Source organism: Lampetra planeri, chromosome 19, assembly GCF_965212315.1.
Source record: "Lampetra planeri chromosome 19, kcLamPlan1.2.h2, whole genome shotgun sequence".
NCBI classification, from domain to species: Eukaryota; Metazoa; Chordata; class Hyperoartia; order Petromyzontiformes; family Petromyzontidae; genus Lampetra; species Lampetra planeri.
The window spans coordinates 7,364,887-7,383,122 of record NC_136125.1 but is presented as its reverse complement, the minus strand read 5'-3'; the positions used below and the strand labels follow the sequence as shown (position 1 = coordinate 7,383,122).

At 52.2% G+C, this 18,236-nt stretch overlaps 1 protein-coding gene across 1 annotated transcript in view; it reads left to right on the top strand.

The window, feature by feature from the left end:
- Positions 1-15,383, top strand: part of LOC144724026 (alpha-1,3-mannosyl-glycoprotein 4-beta-N-acetylglucosaminyltransferase B-like) — a 121,754-nt gene extending 106,371 nt beyond the window's left edge. Inside the window, exons 12-15 of the mRNA XM_078602850.1 lie at positions 6,042-6,120; positions 6,994-7,081; positions 7,708-7,820; positions 10,606-15,383. Of these exons, the coding sequence (XP_078458976.1) occupies positions 6,042-6,120; positions 6,994-7,081; positions 7,708-7,820; positions 10,606-10,632 (307 nt within the window). The 3' untranslated portion in view covers positions 10,633-15,383. The remainder of the gene's footprint in view (positions 1-6,041; positions 6,121-6,993; positions 7,082-7,707; positions 7,821-10,605) is intronic.
- The last annotated feature ends 2,853 nt before the right edge of the window (positions 15,384-18,236 follow it).

The following is an 18,236-nucleotide window of genomic DNA, read 5'->3' as shown; positions in this document are numbered from 1 at the left end:
CGTTCACACCTTCATTAACATTATCACGGCCACACCTTCATCAACATTATCATGGTCACACCTTCATTAACATTATCACGCCCACACCTTCATTAACATTATCACGGCCACACCTTCATCAACATTATCACGCCCACACCCTGGCAAAGAGCACATAATACATCCGCGCTGAGAACGGTGCATCAATGTACCATGCACTGATCAACATGCAACACACAGCACACACGCTGTGCACACGCGGCGAGTCAATACTCGCACAATCGTACGCAAGTCCCAATACAAAATGCATCGGCATGTTGCTGTTCATTATTATTAAGCTCAGTTTTCAAACCGAAAGAGAAGAAACAAGCAAACTCGCCCCCTCTGAAATTTCGAGACATTATCGTATTGACCGCTAAGGAGAGTATAAGTGGTGGCTCGGGTGGGGGGGGGGGCGCGCCCCATGGCTGGAGGGGGGGGGGGGACGGTGGCCGGTGGCCGAGACCAGCGACAGAACGGCAGCCAAAGGGGGGCGACTCTCCCAAGTGGAGAACGTCCACCACGGAGACGGAGCGAGGAAACAGGATCGTGCGCGGGAGCACGACGGATTGTCGCAACGCATGAATTGATTGCGAGGAATGGCGACATTGCGGGGAGGCCTTTGTCCAGCAGCGGATAGGCCCTGGCCGATGGTGATGAATGGAACGCCACGGCGCCAATTTGCGATCCACCGGTGGCGATGGTCATAACTGCGCGGGCAGAAGGTGCGAGTATTTCGGGTCAGTGTTGGGGTTAGGCCCAAGCGTTCGCACGCATCCTCTGGGGCACGAGGCAATTATGGTTGCGCAAATATCATCCTAGGCGGCGGAGAATTTGCGAACGACAGCTTCTGCTTTATTATCCACAGACAAAAGTGTAAGCCCGTTCTTGGACGAATCTAAAACCGGTCATTGCAAATTCTGATATCGCTCTAGAAAGCGAAAGAGGCCGATTTAACGAAGACACTTTTAAACATAAATTAATTTGTGGAGACATGGAACGGGGTTCTGCTTGCATTTGGTTTTACCCAAAGTGTTCCACAGCAGCGCACAACGAGTGTGTACACAATGTTGCCTTTTGTGTTGAACGAAATCCCATAGTTTACATGGAGTGGTCTTGCCAATAACATTTGGCTCTGCTGATGGGACCCAGACGGTCGAAAACCGTGAACCCGCGTGCTTAAGCAAACGCTGCTGAACAAATGGGTCTTAAAAGCCACGAGGCTGATGGATTAACGCACACATGTACTGTACTTGTCCCTTCTCTTATAAAGACGTATATATAGCGAGCCTTGTTCCAAAGCGCTTTACAAGCAATTATAAAATTTCACGTGAGATGATAGTGGTCGAGTCGTAGAAGTGGGGTTGTTGTTAGAAGCGGTGGTGTCGTGGCATGTGTCTCTAAATTCCTTCGCATCGTACGAAACCAACCGTGCTAATTGGAGGTGCGGGAGGACATGCCAGGTGGACTTCTTTGTTCTGTATTGGCTGTTACCCACAATGCTCAGCGGCGGAGCGAGCAGCTCACGAAGCGGAAAGGTCGCGAGTTCAAAGCCTGCACCGGAGTTGACTCGGCCCATCATCCAACGCCTCCCTCGGGGGGTCGATAAAAATCGCACTACTTTGTCTCATAGACAGCCACACGCCCTGCCACGGGCACGTGGAATGTATATGTTGTGTTGTAGGTAGGAGAGAGAGAAGGTGTGGATGAGGAGCATGACGCCGATGCCAAGAGCACCGCTGAGATGTTCAACAAAGACGGGGGGGGGGGGGGCACCACATTGCAAGGAAGTCGCAATGTGGTGCCCCATGGTAGCGACTCAACCCCGCCACAAGAATGTGGAATTATCAGCGCCGGGACTGTGCAGGGCCGTAGACCAGGGGCAGCTCGTCTACCTGTGAGCGGCTAACTGTGGCAGGCGCGTTGTGGGATCACGGCTGAGCTTGCGGGCTTAATTGTACAAACCACAGTAGTAGGTTTTTACCCTTTAAACTGGTACAAAACTGACACCTTTATACAAGGCATCATGTTTGCAATAACCACAACACAAGCAGTCAAAATGCAAACAAAAAGAAACAACTCTGATAATGATAATGATATGCACTGTCCTTGAAGTTGATTGGTCCACACCTGAGACAGCTTTCCTTAGAGCCTATTCTCCATTGGTGTTGGACCAGATGACGCCAAAAGGCGTACAACTCAAAAACAGCGCACTATCAGAGTATTGAGAGCTCGGGGTAAGCTTATTATTATTGTGGTGTTAATGAGGTTTCTTTCTAGATTTGAAGTTTTCGTGATTGCAAGGATCCATACTCTTTGGTTCTTTCGGTAAAGTCACGTGGGTGAAAAATAAAATAAAAATAAATAAAAGTAAATTAAATCACTACGTTTCGATTGCAACACGAGCAATCATCATCAGGTGTGACAACCACAGCAAAATGAGGTTTCTCTCAAGAGTGCGGGGGGGGGGCAGGAGAGAGATTTTGTTGAGAGGTGCGTGTGTGTGTGTGCCCCATCATTGTTATCGTGATCATTGTAAATCGTCATCACAAATCCACTGTTTTATCCCTACCATCATCAGCAAAACACTGTCACGGTTGTTACCGTTATCATCAGCAGCAGCAGCAGCATCATCAGCAACACTATCCGTGGCGTCGTTATCGGTAACACCGGCGGTCGCAACATCATTATTATTATTTTAATCAGCAACAGTAGCTGAAGACGTAGCAACAGGAGCAGCATCATCGTCAGTTTAATCAACAGCAAGGTTTGTAGCGTCAGCAGTGCCATCATTAACTGCTTCATCAGCAGCAGCAGAATGTTTTCTTTTTCTCGGAGCCAAAACTTAATTTAATGAATAAAGAGGGAGCATTCCACCGCCCTAACCTCTCCATTAGAAGGCGTGTGGTTCAGCATCACTTCATTAACAGCCCATTAACTCCCTCAATTACTCACGGTAACGCTGCACAAACACGCGCTCCGCAGCTCCACTATTGGGACAACTACACGAGTGGAACTTCCCTCCCTTCACTTTCTCCCTCTCTCCTAACCTCCCTCACCACCTCCAACAGCCACCCCTCACCACCCCCAACAATTACCCCTCACCACCCCTGACCACCTCAACAACCACCCCACTCACCTCACCCTCATCACCCCTTTTGCGAGAGTCAATGTGTCGCTCAATCTCACCGTGAGCCCCGTGAGTCCTCGCGGTGAGTCCCGGCGTGCCGCTCGGCACGGTTAACAATGGTTCGACTCCACGTGCTGGGGACCGTCTTCCTCTTGAGGAACTGAAACGTATTTTTAAATCGTTTTGTCTCAATCCACTCCTCCGTGGGTGGTTGTTATTTGACCATACTTCACCACGCTGGTCAGTGCACGTTGATGTAGTCGGCACGGTGGCGGTGGAGGAGGTCCTCAGGACCGTTCGGAAACCACTCGCCGCTGATGTGGCTAGCCGTGGCCTGCAGTCAAATCCGGGCGCACTGATTGTGTTTAGCGCCGTGGCGAGGTGGCGCTAACCACTGCGCCACCGCTCCCCCTGCCCCCCCTCTGAAATATACCAAACGCAAATATTTCATTTTGAGACTCATCCCGGCCGTGGGAGGTCGGCCCGCGGCAGGATATTGCTACGGCGCGCACAGAGGTCCCCCGTCTCACGCGAGGGGTCAGGGGGCAACACAGGGGATCGGGGGGTCCCGGTTCGATTCCCACTGGGGTGCGGCACGGCTCGTTTCTTACTCTCAGCCCTGTTTGTTGTTGTTGTTGTTTATTGCTATTTTAATGAACCGGCTACGGCGTCGTTGTCGGCTCCATTCACCGAGGGACGCGGCGACTGAACGCCTGCCTCCAAGGTCGGTCACCCTGATTCGCCGCTCAAACGAGCATTGAGGCGGCGCGTCTCGGTTCCCGGCTTACAGCCCCTGAGCTAGAGGTGGCAATTCCACATTCCCACGGCAGGGGCGGGTCACCCCGTAGGACATCCGCCGGTGACGTCCCCGCAAAGCGTTGCTCCGTTGTGTTGGACACCTCGGTAGAGGAGCCGCATACAGGGAGCTGCTCTCTCCCGGCTTTAGCCTCGCACTCCTGCACCTCTCGACCACACCCGCTATCCAACGATACACTCGCGGCATGTGCATACAGAGCCATACACGTACCTCTTCCCGCCTCTTTAGTCTCTCACCTCCTCTCTCCCCCCTCCCCCCACCTCCTCATCCCACCTCTTAATTCCCTCCCCCGCTACCTTCCTTCTCCCTCCCTTTCCCCATCTCTCTCTCTTCTCCTCGCTCCATCTGGGTAGTTGCCTCTCAACCACCCTGCCCCCCAACCCCCTCTACCCCCACCCTCTCCTCCCCTAGCCCCCCCCTCGCCCTTCCCCCCCGGGGGGGTCCCGATCTCGCATCCTGCACATTGGGCAGTGACGTCTGCGAGGGGTTAACCTGGCGGCCGCACGCGCTCGCGTGTGCCCCCGTGTGCCCCCAGTGCCCATTGTTCGGTGGAAGCAGCTGGCACGTGGGCTGGGCGCGGCCTCCCTCTGTCCTGGTGTGTGTGGGGTGTGGTGTGTGTGATGTGTGGGATGTGTGTGGTGTGTGGGTGTGTGTGTGTGGTGTGTGTGTGGGGTGGGGTCTGTGTGGTGTGTGTGTGGGGTGGGGTGTGTGTGTGGTGTGTGTGTGTGTGTGGTGTGTGGGGTGTGTGTGTGGAGTGTGGGGTGTGGTGTGAGTGTGTGAGTGTGTGTGTGGGGTGTTTGTGGTGTGTGTGGGGTGTGTGGTGTGTGTGTGAGTGTGTGAGTGTGTGTGTGGGGTGTGTGTGTGTGGTGTGTGAGTGTGGTGAGTGTGGTGTGTGTGGGGTGTGTGAGTGTGGTGTGTGTGGTGTGTGTGTGGTGTGTCAGCGTGTGTGTGTGTGTGGTGTGTCTGTACGTGAGTGTGGTGTGTGTGGTGTGTCTGTACGTGAGTGTGGGGGGGGGGGTGCGAGGCGCTCTGCGTTTGTGTCGCACCACGAGCGGGTGGGAATGTGCCGCACTGTGGCGCAATTCTCGGAGTCGCACGAAACGCGTCGAACTGTTTACCAAAAACACAACGGAACAAGTCTCCGTCAAAAACACACTGCGGCCTTAAAAATGATTAAAATATACAATGGGCGACCTTTCGGGCAAATGGCCCTTTTTCACAGCACAGAGAGAGAGAGACCAGGCAGGCAGAATGATCATCTGAAACGTCACCGGTCATGCCCCTTTTTCCCTATTTAAGGCCCACGGTGTTAGTGACGACAAGTGCGGTCGGGTTTGTTTGCGTTCAACGTGCAGCAGCAGCAACAGCAGCGTCGCCAATGACTGTGTCAAACACGTGAAAAACCCGCACCCTTCACAACAACTCTTCCCGTGTGCACGAATGTGCGCGGCGTGCAATCAACCCTTGGTTCAATTGGCAGCCAGTGCAGCGGGTCATCACGAATGGTCGGTGTGACGTGGTCGTATTGTGTCGCTCCTTTTAGGCTCCGTCAGACGCGCGTCCGTTGGTATTCCACCTCCACCCCACCCACCCTCAGAGGTCGCAAACGGTTTTTGATTCCTTACCCCCCGTACCCGTACCCGGCCGCACCAGGGTCGCAAACGGGTACCCGTACCCGGCCGTACCCTACCCGTACCCGGTCAGGTACCCGATACCCGTACCCTACCCGTAACCGGCCGGGTACGGGTAGGGTACGGGTATCGGGTACCTGATTTCGACCTCTGGGATGAAGCCATGTTGCAGGCGCGGGTGGGTTGATTCTAGGAACTTGAATTGTGAGAAGAGACAAGACGTTGGGAAATGAGTGACAAACGGTGACTCACCAGTGACTCACGGTCTACCGGTACCCGGCCGCACTAGGGTCGCAAACGGCTACCCGTACCCGGCCGGGTACGGGTAGCCGGGTATCGGGTAGGGTACGGGTATTGGGTACCCGGTTGCGACCTCTGCCCACCCCACACCACCCAGTGTGTGAACTCTCGCTTTCCCCCCCCCCCCGTCACCTGTGCGTCGCAGGTACCTGTTCCGTAGCGGGAACATCGAGCACCCGGGCGACAAGCTGTTCAACACGAGCGTGGAGGTGCTGCCCTCCCTGGTGAGTGGCACACGACGGGGGCCCCTCCCCCCCCCGTCTCGTGAGATCTCGCGGCAAAGCTAAGCAGGGTCGGGGGGGGGGGGGTTGCCCGCTTGACGCTGTACTTGGGACTACCGGGGTAAACATCGGAGGAAAGCCCAGAACGGGGCCGCGGAGGCCCTGGCCCAAACCGTCGGGGCGAAGCGCGAAGCACTGACAACAAGATCGCACGTTTAGCGTAGGCTGTAGCGGCAGCAGTGGTAGCAGCGGCAGCAGCGGCGGCAGTGGTGGCAGTGACAGCAGCAGTGACAGCAGCAGTGACAGCAGCAACGGCAGCAGCGGCAAAACTTCACTGGGCCGCACCTCAAGCCGTCATGTGGCTTTCGGGCTTGGATGCAGAGCTCGAATCCCGCTCGTGATAAAGTGACGGCGGCGAATATTTTAATCGGTCCTACGCCTCCCATACGTTGACTCGGCCTGGTGTGGTGTGTAAGCAACAGCACTTGGGGAGACAAAGGCGGCCAGGCATGGTGTTGGCCACCCAGCCCCTCGTGTGCCATGCCGGCCTTCATAGGTGCTCGCTAACAGCATTTGCCCCGACAGTCTGCGAAAAGCTTTCCCGGGGATATCTATCTTTGCTTACACGTCTGTATGCGATCATTTGTTCATGTGTGTGTGGAGCTATGCGTGCGAGTAGACTTGTCCATGTCTGTGTGTGTCCACGTTCACACACAACGCACACATCTGTGTCTGTGTGTGTGTATTCACGGTCACACACACACACATGTCAGTGTCCCTGTGTCCGCGCGTCGTCAGCGTGCGCGTTTTGCGTTCGCGTCTGTGCAAGCGTGCGCGTGTCTTTGCCCCATGTGTCTCTGTGCCCACGCCGCGTAGAGTCCCGACTCGGGCAAAGAGACGCTTCAAGACACCAAGGATCGCTCGTCCAAGTACGTGCGGACGGAGGACGGCTTCTTCCGCATCGGTGAGACAGTCGCGCGCGCCTTGAATCCTGCCCGACTCCCCCGCATCGTGCCGCCTGTCCAAAGCCGACCACGATTCGCTGATTCGTCGATACCCGACGTTGACTTGAGTTGACGATTCTGGGTCGTTTTTTATAGCTGGGGATGTCGAGTGCTAGCTGATAACAATACTCGAGTCCCATCCAATACAGAAACACTCTTCCCATCCGATACAGAACGCTCGTTCAATCCGAAACATAACCCTCTTCTCAGTGCTTGATGATAATAATGATTTAATTTTATATAGCATCGTCACTCATGTTAATTGCATTTTACAACGCTGTACATCAATTATATATAAGGGTGTAGGGGAAAGCCTTCATTCAGAATGTATAGACAATGGCTGCTGCAGCTGATGATGATTTGATGCCAATTATTGTGATTATGGTGGTGACGACGGTGATGACGACGATGATGACGACGATGGTGGTGGTTGTGCTCCTAATAATGTTGCTGCTATTGATCCTGACGACGATGACGACAACAACACTCACACGATGACGATGATGACGACGACGACGATGACGACAACAACACTAACACGATGACGACGATGCTAACAATGATGACGATGATTGCGATGACGCAGGAGCGTTCGTGAATGGCGCCGCCGAGGGAGAGGTGGAGCAGGGTCTGGGCCCCATCACGGCTCTGCGTCTCTCCATCATCACCGACTCGCCCGTCTGGGTCATCCTCAGCGAGGTGCCGCCAGTAGCCCCTGGCCTCTACGAGCCTCCCCGAGCTTTTTCAACACCGAGAAATGGAAAACGTCGGGAGTAGTAATACAAATAATGATGAGGATGATTTTACATTTGTAAAGCGGCGGGTCCCAATGCGTCACCGCCGTGTATAGAAAGCTGAGAAATGAACGAAACCTGCAGAGGGTAAACAGCCAGAACTAGGCGGGGGGGCTGGGCGGGGGGGGTTAAGGTCAATTTTAAGAGGTGAGTTTTCAAGACGGACTTAAATAACTGCGATTGTCTTTTTACCTAAAGGCAAAGCGTTGCTCCAAAGCCTGGAGAGAGGCTGCACAATGGCAACGGCCACTGTCGTGCACAGCATTTGGCCGCTATGAACGTCCACTCGATGACAAGCCTCTTCGTTGATCCATCGTTCGTGGCCAGGTCCATCCTGATAAAAGATCTATGTAGCTCAGTGGGCCTTACCTGGTTTAATAATTAAAAACAATAGTTGAGTAGCTGAGTACTTTAGCCCGATCACTGCAGGAGCCATCAGAGCTTTGACCTCGGCGTCCTTGAAAGAAGGCGATCCGAATATCGTGTGGACCTCGTGGGAGAGTAAACATGGATCAGTTCCTGGAAATATCGCGCCCTTCTCTCTCTCTCTCTCGTCCCACCCACCGCAGCTCCCTCCCCACCCACCCACCCTTACTCTCGCCCACTTCCTCTCCTCTCTTATTATTAATAAAGTACAATAACGGCCTTCCGGTTTTTTTTTTGCTCGAGGGATCCGATATCCCTGGCCGCCGCGGATGTTTATTCACGGCCCGCAAATTGAACTCGGGTCGCCCGGCTTTCTCCAAATGCGGCGCACTCAGCGGCCGCGTCGCCACCAATCGCACGGAAGAGCGAGGCGAGAAGACTGCGGCGTTGCGTTGCGTATTGGGTGCGTCTCCTGGTGCCCAACTTTAGTCGTATATATATTTTTTTTTGCCTGAGGGGGGGGGGGGGGTACCTGCTTATGGGAAAGCTGTCCCTCGTTGTTCCAATTTGGATAAAAAAAAATTGTCGAATTTGGACCAACACGCCGTCCATCTACACCCACAACAACAACAAAAAATCTCTCGTTGAAGCTTTCACGCATGGTACCGTTCTTCATTTGAGGCTAAGTCGACCTAGGGGGAGGCCCAGGACGGGTTGAGATAATCCTAGCCGGGGTTTGGCAGTAAGCGGGAATCGAACTCGGGGCGCCGCGTTCGGAGCGTGGCGCGCTAAGCACTGTGGCACCGCTCCCCATGTGTACACACACACGCATGCCCACACACACACACACGCGCATGCCCACACACACACACACGCGCATGCCCACACACACACACACGCGCATGCCCACACACACACACACACGCGCATGCCCACACACACACATGTGCATGCCCACACACACACACGCATGCCCACACACACACACGCATGCCCACACACACACGCGCATGCCCACGCACGCGCATGCCCACACACACACACGCATGCCCACACACACACGCGCATGCCCACACACACACACGCATGCCCACACACACACACGCATGCCCACACACACACGCGCATGCCCACACACACACGCGCATGCCCACACACACACACACATGCCCACACACACACATGCCCACACACACACGCATGCCCACACACACGCATGCCCACACACACACGCATGCCCACACACACACACGCATGCCCACACACACACGCGCATGCCCACACACACACGCGCATGCCCACACACACACACGCATGCCCACACACACACGCACGCGCATGCCCACACACACACACGCGCATGCCCACACACACACACGCGCATGCCCACACACACACACGCGCATGCCCACACACACACACGCGCATGCCCTAAAAGACACGTGCACACAATTTCTCACACGCAACGCAACCAACTAAACGTGACATCCGAGGCGTCGACTGCAGAAGCCTGTCTGGTATTTTGATTTGCTCTGCGGGACGGGATAATTCCCTCCATAAATAAACCCGCGTCTCCAATGAGGGGGGGCCCCCCTGGGGATCTGAGCTGCTTTCTTTCCTCCCTCCTCCTACAACCCCCCCCCACCTCCCCCCCTATTCCTGATGCTGCTTCCTCTCTCTCCCCCCTCCGCCGCCCCCCCCCGCATCTTCCTCTTCACCCCCCCCCCCACCACCACCTCCCCCCTTCTCCTGTCACGGGTTGCCCATGGCAAGCCAAACAAAAATCCGTGCCTCGGGACGTCAAACGAAGTCGGAAACAAAATCTCGCGAGTCTCAAGGCTCGTTTGCAGGAGGGGTCAGGCTGCAGTGGGGATGCTTGGCTGATCCCATGGTGGGGGGGGGGGGGGGGGAGCGGGGGGGGGCAGAGAGTGGTGTGGTCACAGGGGAGCTGGGTGGAGCAGTGGTTCGTTCATTGCGCTTCCTAGCCGGTGACCCGAGTTCGATTCCCGGTCACGGCCTTGGGAAGGGTGCGCAGTCCCGAACTTTCTAGTTTTCTTTAATTAGGGAGCCCTACATTCATAATTGTCGATATATATGATCGATGTAGCCCAAGTCGCCCCCTTGCAAGAGAGCCAATGTTGTTTCACGAGCCTCGACGGGTTTACTTCATCGCCTGCTTCGACACAGGATGCACACGTGCAATATATCAAGTGGGCAGCGGTCGATTTCTCACCTCCCCCCCCTCCCTTGTATCTGCCACTCCTACCACCCTCCTCACCTCCCTCTCCCCTCTCCCACCTTCATCCGCCCTTGCCCCTGGCCAGATCTACATCAAGAAGGCAGCGAGGTGACGGTGACACGGAGGCCCCCTCCCCCCGCGCCTCCTCCTCCTCCGTCGCCGTCACTGCCGCGGCAGCGAAGAGGAACTGGGACTGGAGTCGAACCTCCGCCCCTCGTCTCGGCGACAACGCCCGTCCCTCCCCGAGCCGTCGAAGGCGCCTGGGAGGGGAGACGACCGCCGAGGGTGGAGAAGCGAGGAGAATCCACCTCGAGTTTTGGAGGGGGGGGGGGGTGGAAGCCGAGAGGAGGAGTGGACACAATCAGAACTCCTGGATCTTGTGATTTGAGATGTTTTGGGGGATTAAAGAAAGGCCTCGTTTAGCCCCCCCCCCCCCCCATTGAGTTGTTTTGGGAACGCAAAAACTTTTTGTTGTCGTCTCCAAAGCTTCCGGCCTCGTCATGGGCAACTGGTGAATAAGTTATGACAGAGGGTGACTATTTATGTTTAAATTAGTATTTTCATTTATTGACTTCGTTCATGCCGTGTGGTGGCATGGGGGTGTGGTGGTGGGTGTTTAGCGGTGGGGGTGAGATGATACAGATCCGTCGAGCGAGATCGAGCCTCGTGCTCTCGGGGTACACGCCGCGGAGAATCGCAGTGTGTGCTGAAGAAGTGGGGGTGCGTGTGTGTCTAAGGATCAATGTCTCTCTTTCAATTCGTAAATTAACCTTATGGCGGGACCCCCGGGGTCCACGAATAAATGGAAGTCAAAATCTTAATCAGTTAATTAATCGATTTTTGGCGACTCCGTCCCACATGAACGCCGCGACCCACCTGGCGCGCATCATTCTGTTGTGATGTCCAAGTGCGACGAATGCGCAGATGAGCTGAACAAGCGAATGCACTCCACGCTCGGGTACGGGCAGGATCATAAGTCTTATCCAAAGCTGCTCAAACTGTCTACACGACTAAAGTCCGTTATTTGTCATAACGGGATGCGTAATACAGTGAAACTGCTCTCTTATCTTAATTATTATTTGTGACCTACCAATGTCTGCAGCCAGGATCAATCGATGACAATCCTATTACCTGCAGATATTTAACAGATGAGATGCGTTGCACCGTTAATTCCTTCTGTTTGATAATACTTCTCTTGTCCGTATGCATCTGTGCAGATAGGTTTTTTTTTGCGGTTAAGCCATAGTCCCCACATACCGCTCGTATCAATGCGGATAAGAGGAGCGGCGACCCACTACTCTGTAGAGTAATATTGGTATAAACGCTTGTGACAATATGAACAGCGCATTGAAAACGCGTACTATTGTATGTACTTTTTACACAGTGTGTTCACAAATCCACACAGAGAAGAAACACGATGATTGACAGAGGGGTGGAATTTTTTTGTTCGATAGTGTATTTAAATAGAGGTACTGCAGGTAAGTAGTTTTCAGTTTAAAAGGCATAGTTTAACAAGACAACACTCGCCACCATCCTTCAAACCCATTGGTGAAAAAGAGCAACGTTTTTGTTAACATTATAATATAATGTTTATGCGAGAATCGGGGGCTTCTGGTCCCGCCATAAGGTTCATATAACCAACGCTTAATTCCTCAATCCATACTTTCCGGAACGCTGTTTTTTGGGCTGGCTTGAGAGTCAGGATTACCGACGTAAGGCACTACAACTAGAGTACAAGGTACGCCTATCCGAAATAATCCTATATTTTGTTGCACCTTACTTTCCGATAATCCCACGAGAAAAGGTCTATACGAGTTAGGACAAAGTACGGCGTTGTGAGATGGATGCGGCGTGTGCCAAAATAATTTCCGGAACGGTGTTCCCGACCAGTCTTACTCTGCTGAAATTATTCATCGTGTGTGTGCGCGCGCGCGCGTGTGTGCGTGTGCGTGCGTGTCGTTGCATGCAATGGATTTGCCATGACGCAGTGCATCCGCCACATTCCCCAAAGCGGGGCGGTCAGCAACAAAACATAACGAGATGATAACAAAAAAAATTCGAATTCTGTAACAAACAAACCCCCCCCCGCCCAATTTCTAGAGCCGCCAATGCACTGCGGTGAATGGAGGCGGTCCTTGATATACAACGTCCAACCATCCTTGTAACCCCTATGTTCAGAACGGCACACGCACAACAGTTTGTAATGCGGCACATCTTCACTGCAGGATGCTCGCAAACGTTTTCCGTATTCTGTATCCGCACACTTTACGTGTGTGTGTGTGTTTGGACCACAATCTTCCTGACCGTCTCACTCCCGAACCTTCTCGCTCTCTCTCTCTCTCTCTGGAGGAGGTTACATGCCACCCGCTTCCACCTGTCAGATACAGTAAGCATTCAGAGACACCAATTGTATCGTTGCAAACAAATACACTGTTTAATGTGAGGTTAATATTAATGAAACGGGATATTTATATTTAGAATCTTAAGTAAAAGCGGACTGAGAAACGAAACGCAGGAACTAATATGAAGTGTACGAATACGTTTCAGACTTGTCAATATTTTCTAGCAAATGCACAGCTAAAGTCAGTTCGCATCAATGACACGGGGTGTTTAATTACATAAAAGCATGTTAAGTTATCTCGTAAAAAAAAAAAGTTTAACTTTTTTTTTCAACGTTCGGAGCGTTAGGCTGTCGTTTTGCATTTTCGAGCGGGACTGTAGACATTCATGGTTTCGGTTTTGCTTCTCAGTTAGACTTTTTTTGATGAAATCCATATTTGATAAACGCGCACGTACGTTGAAACTTATTTCACACCGTACGTAGCCACACTGTACTGATCCGGATGTGCTTGCACAAGTCAGTAGGTCCCAAGCTGGATGGGAATGCCAGCCGCATATTATCTCTTCACGTTGCTAAAGGCATTCGGTAATGAATTCCTATTTTTAAGATCAATAATTTCAGTCCATTGATATTGACAGTGCCAGGGTAGATTTGTGGCTTTCTGTATTGTCGAGTTGGGTCACCAAGCCTCTGTGTTTGGGACCCCCACGTGTCCTCTGCCCTGCACATCGGCCAATTCCACTCTTGTTTGGTCCACTCCTGTAAATGCTGAAACGTTGACGGGCCGAGGTTTTCGGCATTCAAGGGGTTTCAACATTTTTCGATTTAAAGCTTTCGTGACTGCAGGGGTTCATCGTCTTGGTTCTTTCGGTAAAGTCACGTAGAAGGGAAATAATAAAATAATAAAAATAAAACAATAAAATAATTCTCACGACGTTTCGGCCACAACGCAAGCAGCCGTCCTCAGGTGAAGAACAAAGTCACGTAGAAGGGAAATAATAAAATAATAAAAATAAAACAGGTGAAGAACAGGTCTGTCGGAAAAACAGGTGAAGAACAGGTCTGTCGGAAAGACAGCGTCTTTCCGACAGACCTGTTCTTCATCTGTTTTATTTTTATTATTTTATTATTTCCCTTCTACGTGACTTTACCGAAAGAACCAAGAAGAAGGGGTTTCAACATTTGTTTTTTTACAAAAATTATCTTTTCCTTTAAAAAGCGCGGAAATCGCCCCGCAAAGGTTTTCTCGCGTTTTCAGTATCGCGGGTCCGAGGTTCGCAACGTTAAGCTCAAGAGTTACGTTGCCTCTTTGAATCGCCCCCGTGACAGGAGATGGACCAGCGGGAGCTGTCACCGATGTCTCTCGCAAACAACGTTAGTTTTCGCGTGTCAAACGATCGCACCTCTTCTAAAAGCAAGAGAGCGGCATTTTCTCTCTCCCTCGTTGCTTTCTGTTAAGGCCAATTTTTGAATGCGAGGTGATGTCCACCCACCGCGCAGTGACATTTCCGTAGCCGCGGTAGGATCCGATTAGCACGGTCGACTACGTACGGTGCAAAGGAAGTTCCACACACACACACACCAGCTCGTCGTATTCACAAGACATTCGTTTATTTCAGACAGGCCACATAACGCGCAAGCACGTTTCCACTGGAAAGCCACCTCTAATCCTGTTGCGCTGGAGAAGGTTGGAATATCGACGGCTGACCCGCTTCAAGAAGTGCGCTGGACTGCCGCTGGTTCGAGCCTTTTGCCATTCATTTTATCGTAGATCTGTATTAACTAGGGGTCATCAAGACACCCGTCATCTCAGATGGTTGGAAACGTTTGTGCACGGAGTGCTTGTTTTGTGTTTGTTTTGAAGCCATTCCAACCCCGCTTTAATTATACCAATTTTTTTCCTTCACATTTTACTTAATTGGAAATGCGCGGTGTCTTTGGCAGAGCAAACGCCGCAATGCCTCCCCTTTGAAATAATCGAGACTTTATTGGCAACATGGTCAAAACGCGGGGAGACTTCCGATTTAAGCACGGTTGGTGGCGACGTACGGTGCGAAGGAAGTTCAGCATACTAAAATATAAATAGATACACACATACGTACATAATACAGGGGAGAGGTGGGGGGGGGGAATAATTCAACGTTAAAAAAAATCTTATATCGTTTGCCGTTGCGATACGAGTTGTTCTTTGAGCCGTTTATCGAAATTTGATTACGAGCGTTTTTATTTTATTTTGCTCTACGACTATTGCGTCGGGGAGCACAAACCGAATCCGACTGCTGCTCCAAAAAGTAAAAAAAACAATCAATACTGCATCTGTATCGTTTACATCCCCTGAGGGTTTAGTAGTCAAAGACACTGGAAACGGGATTTTAGGCATTGGATTTAAATGTTAAGAGCGTTTCTGGAAGTGTGTTTTTTTTCCTTCTTCTCAGAAGGAATCTGTTGTGTATATATATATTTTGCTGGACGAAGGTGGGAGCTGGTTGATTGACCAAGAAATACACTTTATATTACGATGACTGTAAAAGCCGTTTGGTTGATTTGCGCGCGCTTAGGCGTTTTAAACGAGGAACGGTGGCGGTGCTGTGGATGGGGGGGATCGTTGGATCTTGTTTTTGTAAAAGCGCGTTTCAGAACTTGTCTCACTGGCAGCCTCGAACTCCCCCCTCCCCCCGCTCCCCCCTCCCCCCGCTCCCCCCTCCCCCCACCTGAAAGTGGCTTCACTGCTCGCGGTCGATGCTCACCCCCCCAACCCACACGCAGGGCCGCTCGGGCGAGCTACGGATTGAAGCAATCATTTGGTGATGCTCTTACTACTGCTGCTGCTGTTGCTGCTGCTGCGTCGGCAGCGGTGCGCGCAGTGTCACGAGCGCAGCGTCGCTGACATCGCAGGCCCAAGACTGGAGGAGGACATATGCACGCTTCTGGCCACTACCTGACGATGCTGGTTGTGACTTCCCAGCGAAAAAACGTCCACAGCCTGCAATTGGTTAACTCGGTTGTGGATTCGCTCTCCAAACAACAACAACAACAACAGTCATCGGTGTGGAGTGCTGAAGCGGTAATAATACATAGGCGCGTTCGTGCGCTAACCACTGCGCCACCACTCCTCCAACCTTTCAATCTAATTCCAATTTAACAATCTATCGCTTTCCTAATTAACGTATATCGCTTGTGTCTCGCTTACGTCGAATGGCTTCTTGCTCGGCCACGATAATTAGCCCCCCACACCCTCAATCTACTGAGGGTGTTGGCAGTCGGCATGCGGCGCATTGCGCGTCTCGATTACAAGTGTCCCTCGCGCTCTGTGGGTTCGGTTGGCGAGATTTTGCGCTGTGTATATGTGCAGCGAACCTTTTTCTACCCACAATTCGCTCCGTGCGGTTTCAATTCACTCTACACGCTGCTGTGCGGTCGGACGTGGGACAACATTGTGTGGGTGTACTGTGTGTGTACGGTGTGTGTGTGTGTGTACGGTGTGTGTGTGTACTGTGTGTGTGTGTACTGTGTGTGTGTGTACTGTGTGTGTGTGTGTGTACTGCTTGCGCTACACGGCAGGCAGCGGTCTCCTCGTGCGGTTTCGCTCTGTGAGCCCCCCCCCCCCCCCCCTTTTTGAACGCATCTACTACTACCGACACAGAGCGAGGGAAACATGTGCAAGTGGACTGTTCAAAATCAAATGACGTGGATCATTAGCTTACTCCCATCACGATGCACGCATCCAATCGTCGTGCGCGTGACAGCCGAGCGTTAACGTTCGATGCAAAATGTATCTGTAAATGTTCTTAGCCATAGGCCAGTGGAACAAACGGCACTGAAACATGGGAGCTATTCGGTCATATAAATTAGACGGAACACACACACACGAGACATTTTCAACGAGACTATATGACGAGACAGCACAGTACACACGAGACGGACCAATATGAGTTGACCGATAATACAAACGAGATAATAAATCGTACACGGTAAGTTCCCGCTTAACGTGTGCTCACACAACGCGTTTTTCGCTATAACGCGGTTCTTCCATAGGGGAACACACAACGTAGAACGAGCCCGTTATAATGCGTAACACCCACCACCCCCGTTATAACGCAGAACGCGCCCGTTATAACGCGGTATCTGAGCTAATTGCTTGAGCTGCACGACTGACCGGAGCGATACAGTACGCGGGACGATAGAGTAACGCAGCAGCGCGTATATAGTATCTCGCCAAACTTTATCGTTTCGTTATTTATGGGGAAATAGTTTTCGCTTCAGCGCGATTTTCACCTAACGCAGGCCCCTTTTCAGACACGCATCTACCGCGTTAAACGAGGGCTCGCCGTAACGTCCATGAGTGAATCTAACCCTGCTCCCAAAGTGGCCCCTAATTCATCGACCCTCTTCTACCTTTTATCGCGAGGCCTTAGTGCCTCCTGCACGGCAGTAAGGCCACGTTTTGAGGGTCTGTGAACGAGTTTCCGTAGTCTAAGGCGAGGATTATACGACGCACTTCCCACACCCACCCTGCCCCCCTCGCCCCCAGTTTATTTTAAAGCGATAAAAAAAAAATATGAAGACGCGTGCTTATACATCGGTAAGGTGCGCGTGGTCGAGTGACATGAGTGAGTGCGTTTGAGACCAGGTGTTGTTGAGCTTTATCGATGCCGGGCACAAGTTTTGTTTGGAAGTGATGGGGGCCGTCTTACGTTCCGCAAGCGACTTTTTGTTTAAATATGGAGAATAATGTGGATAGAAGGTTGCAAGAGCCTTCGGTGTCGGCAATGCTGGAACGCCACGTGAAGTCGCTTGCTTTTTGAAGTGAATGACTTTGTGGGGGGGGGGGGGGGCAGGTTACGTGCAATCTGGCCCTCACTAACGTTATAATTGTCAATGGTAGGTCATGCTAATGCCGTTGATGTTGTTGTTATTTACGCCATTCGCCAAAACAAGGAACGACGAAATGCACTTTAGAATATATGCAAACGCTGCTCGCGATGCCGATGAGAAGAAGCGATGGATATCGTACGACGACTCGTTTCAGGAGTGAATGACGTGAGGATTGATATCACAGTCGACATCAAGTCACGACTGCACAACGTTTCCTCCAACCCTCCCCAAACCCTCCCCGGTATAGCCATACAGAGACCCTTTGGGGGCCAATCGCTGTTAGCGAGCGCCTATTAAACAGCAACAAAAATGACTTTGCACGACGGGGTTTCGTGTGGCCAGCACCACGGACGCAAGCGCATTGCCCGGGCCGCCTTTGTCTCCCCACCCCCTCCCCACCTCGCCGACGTTTCGGCGGACCCCGCCACGCCAGGACCAGGACTATGTTCGGACATCGCCACGGATGTTCGCCGCGGTCGCCAGAATCGACGTCGAGGGTT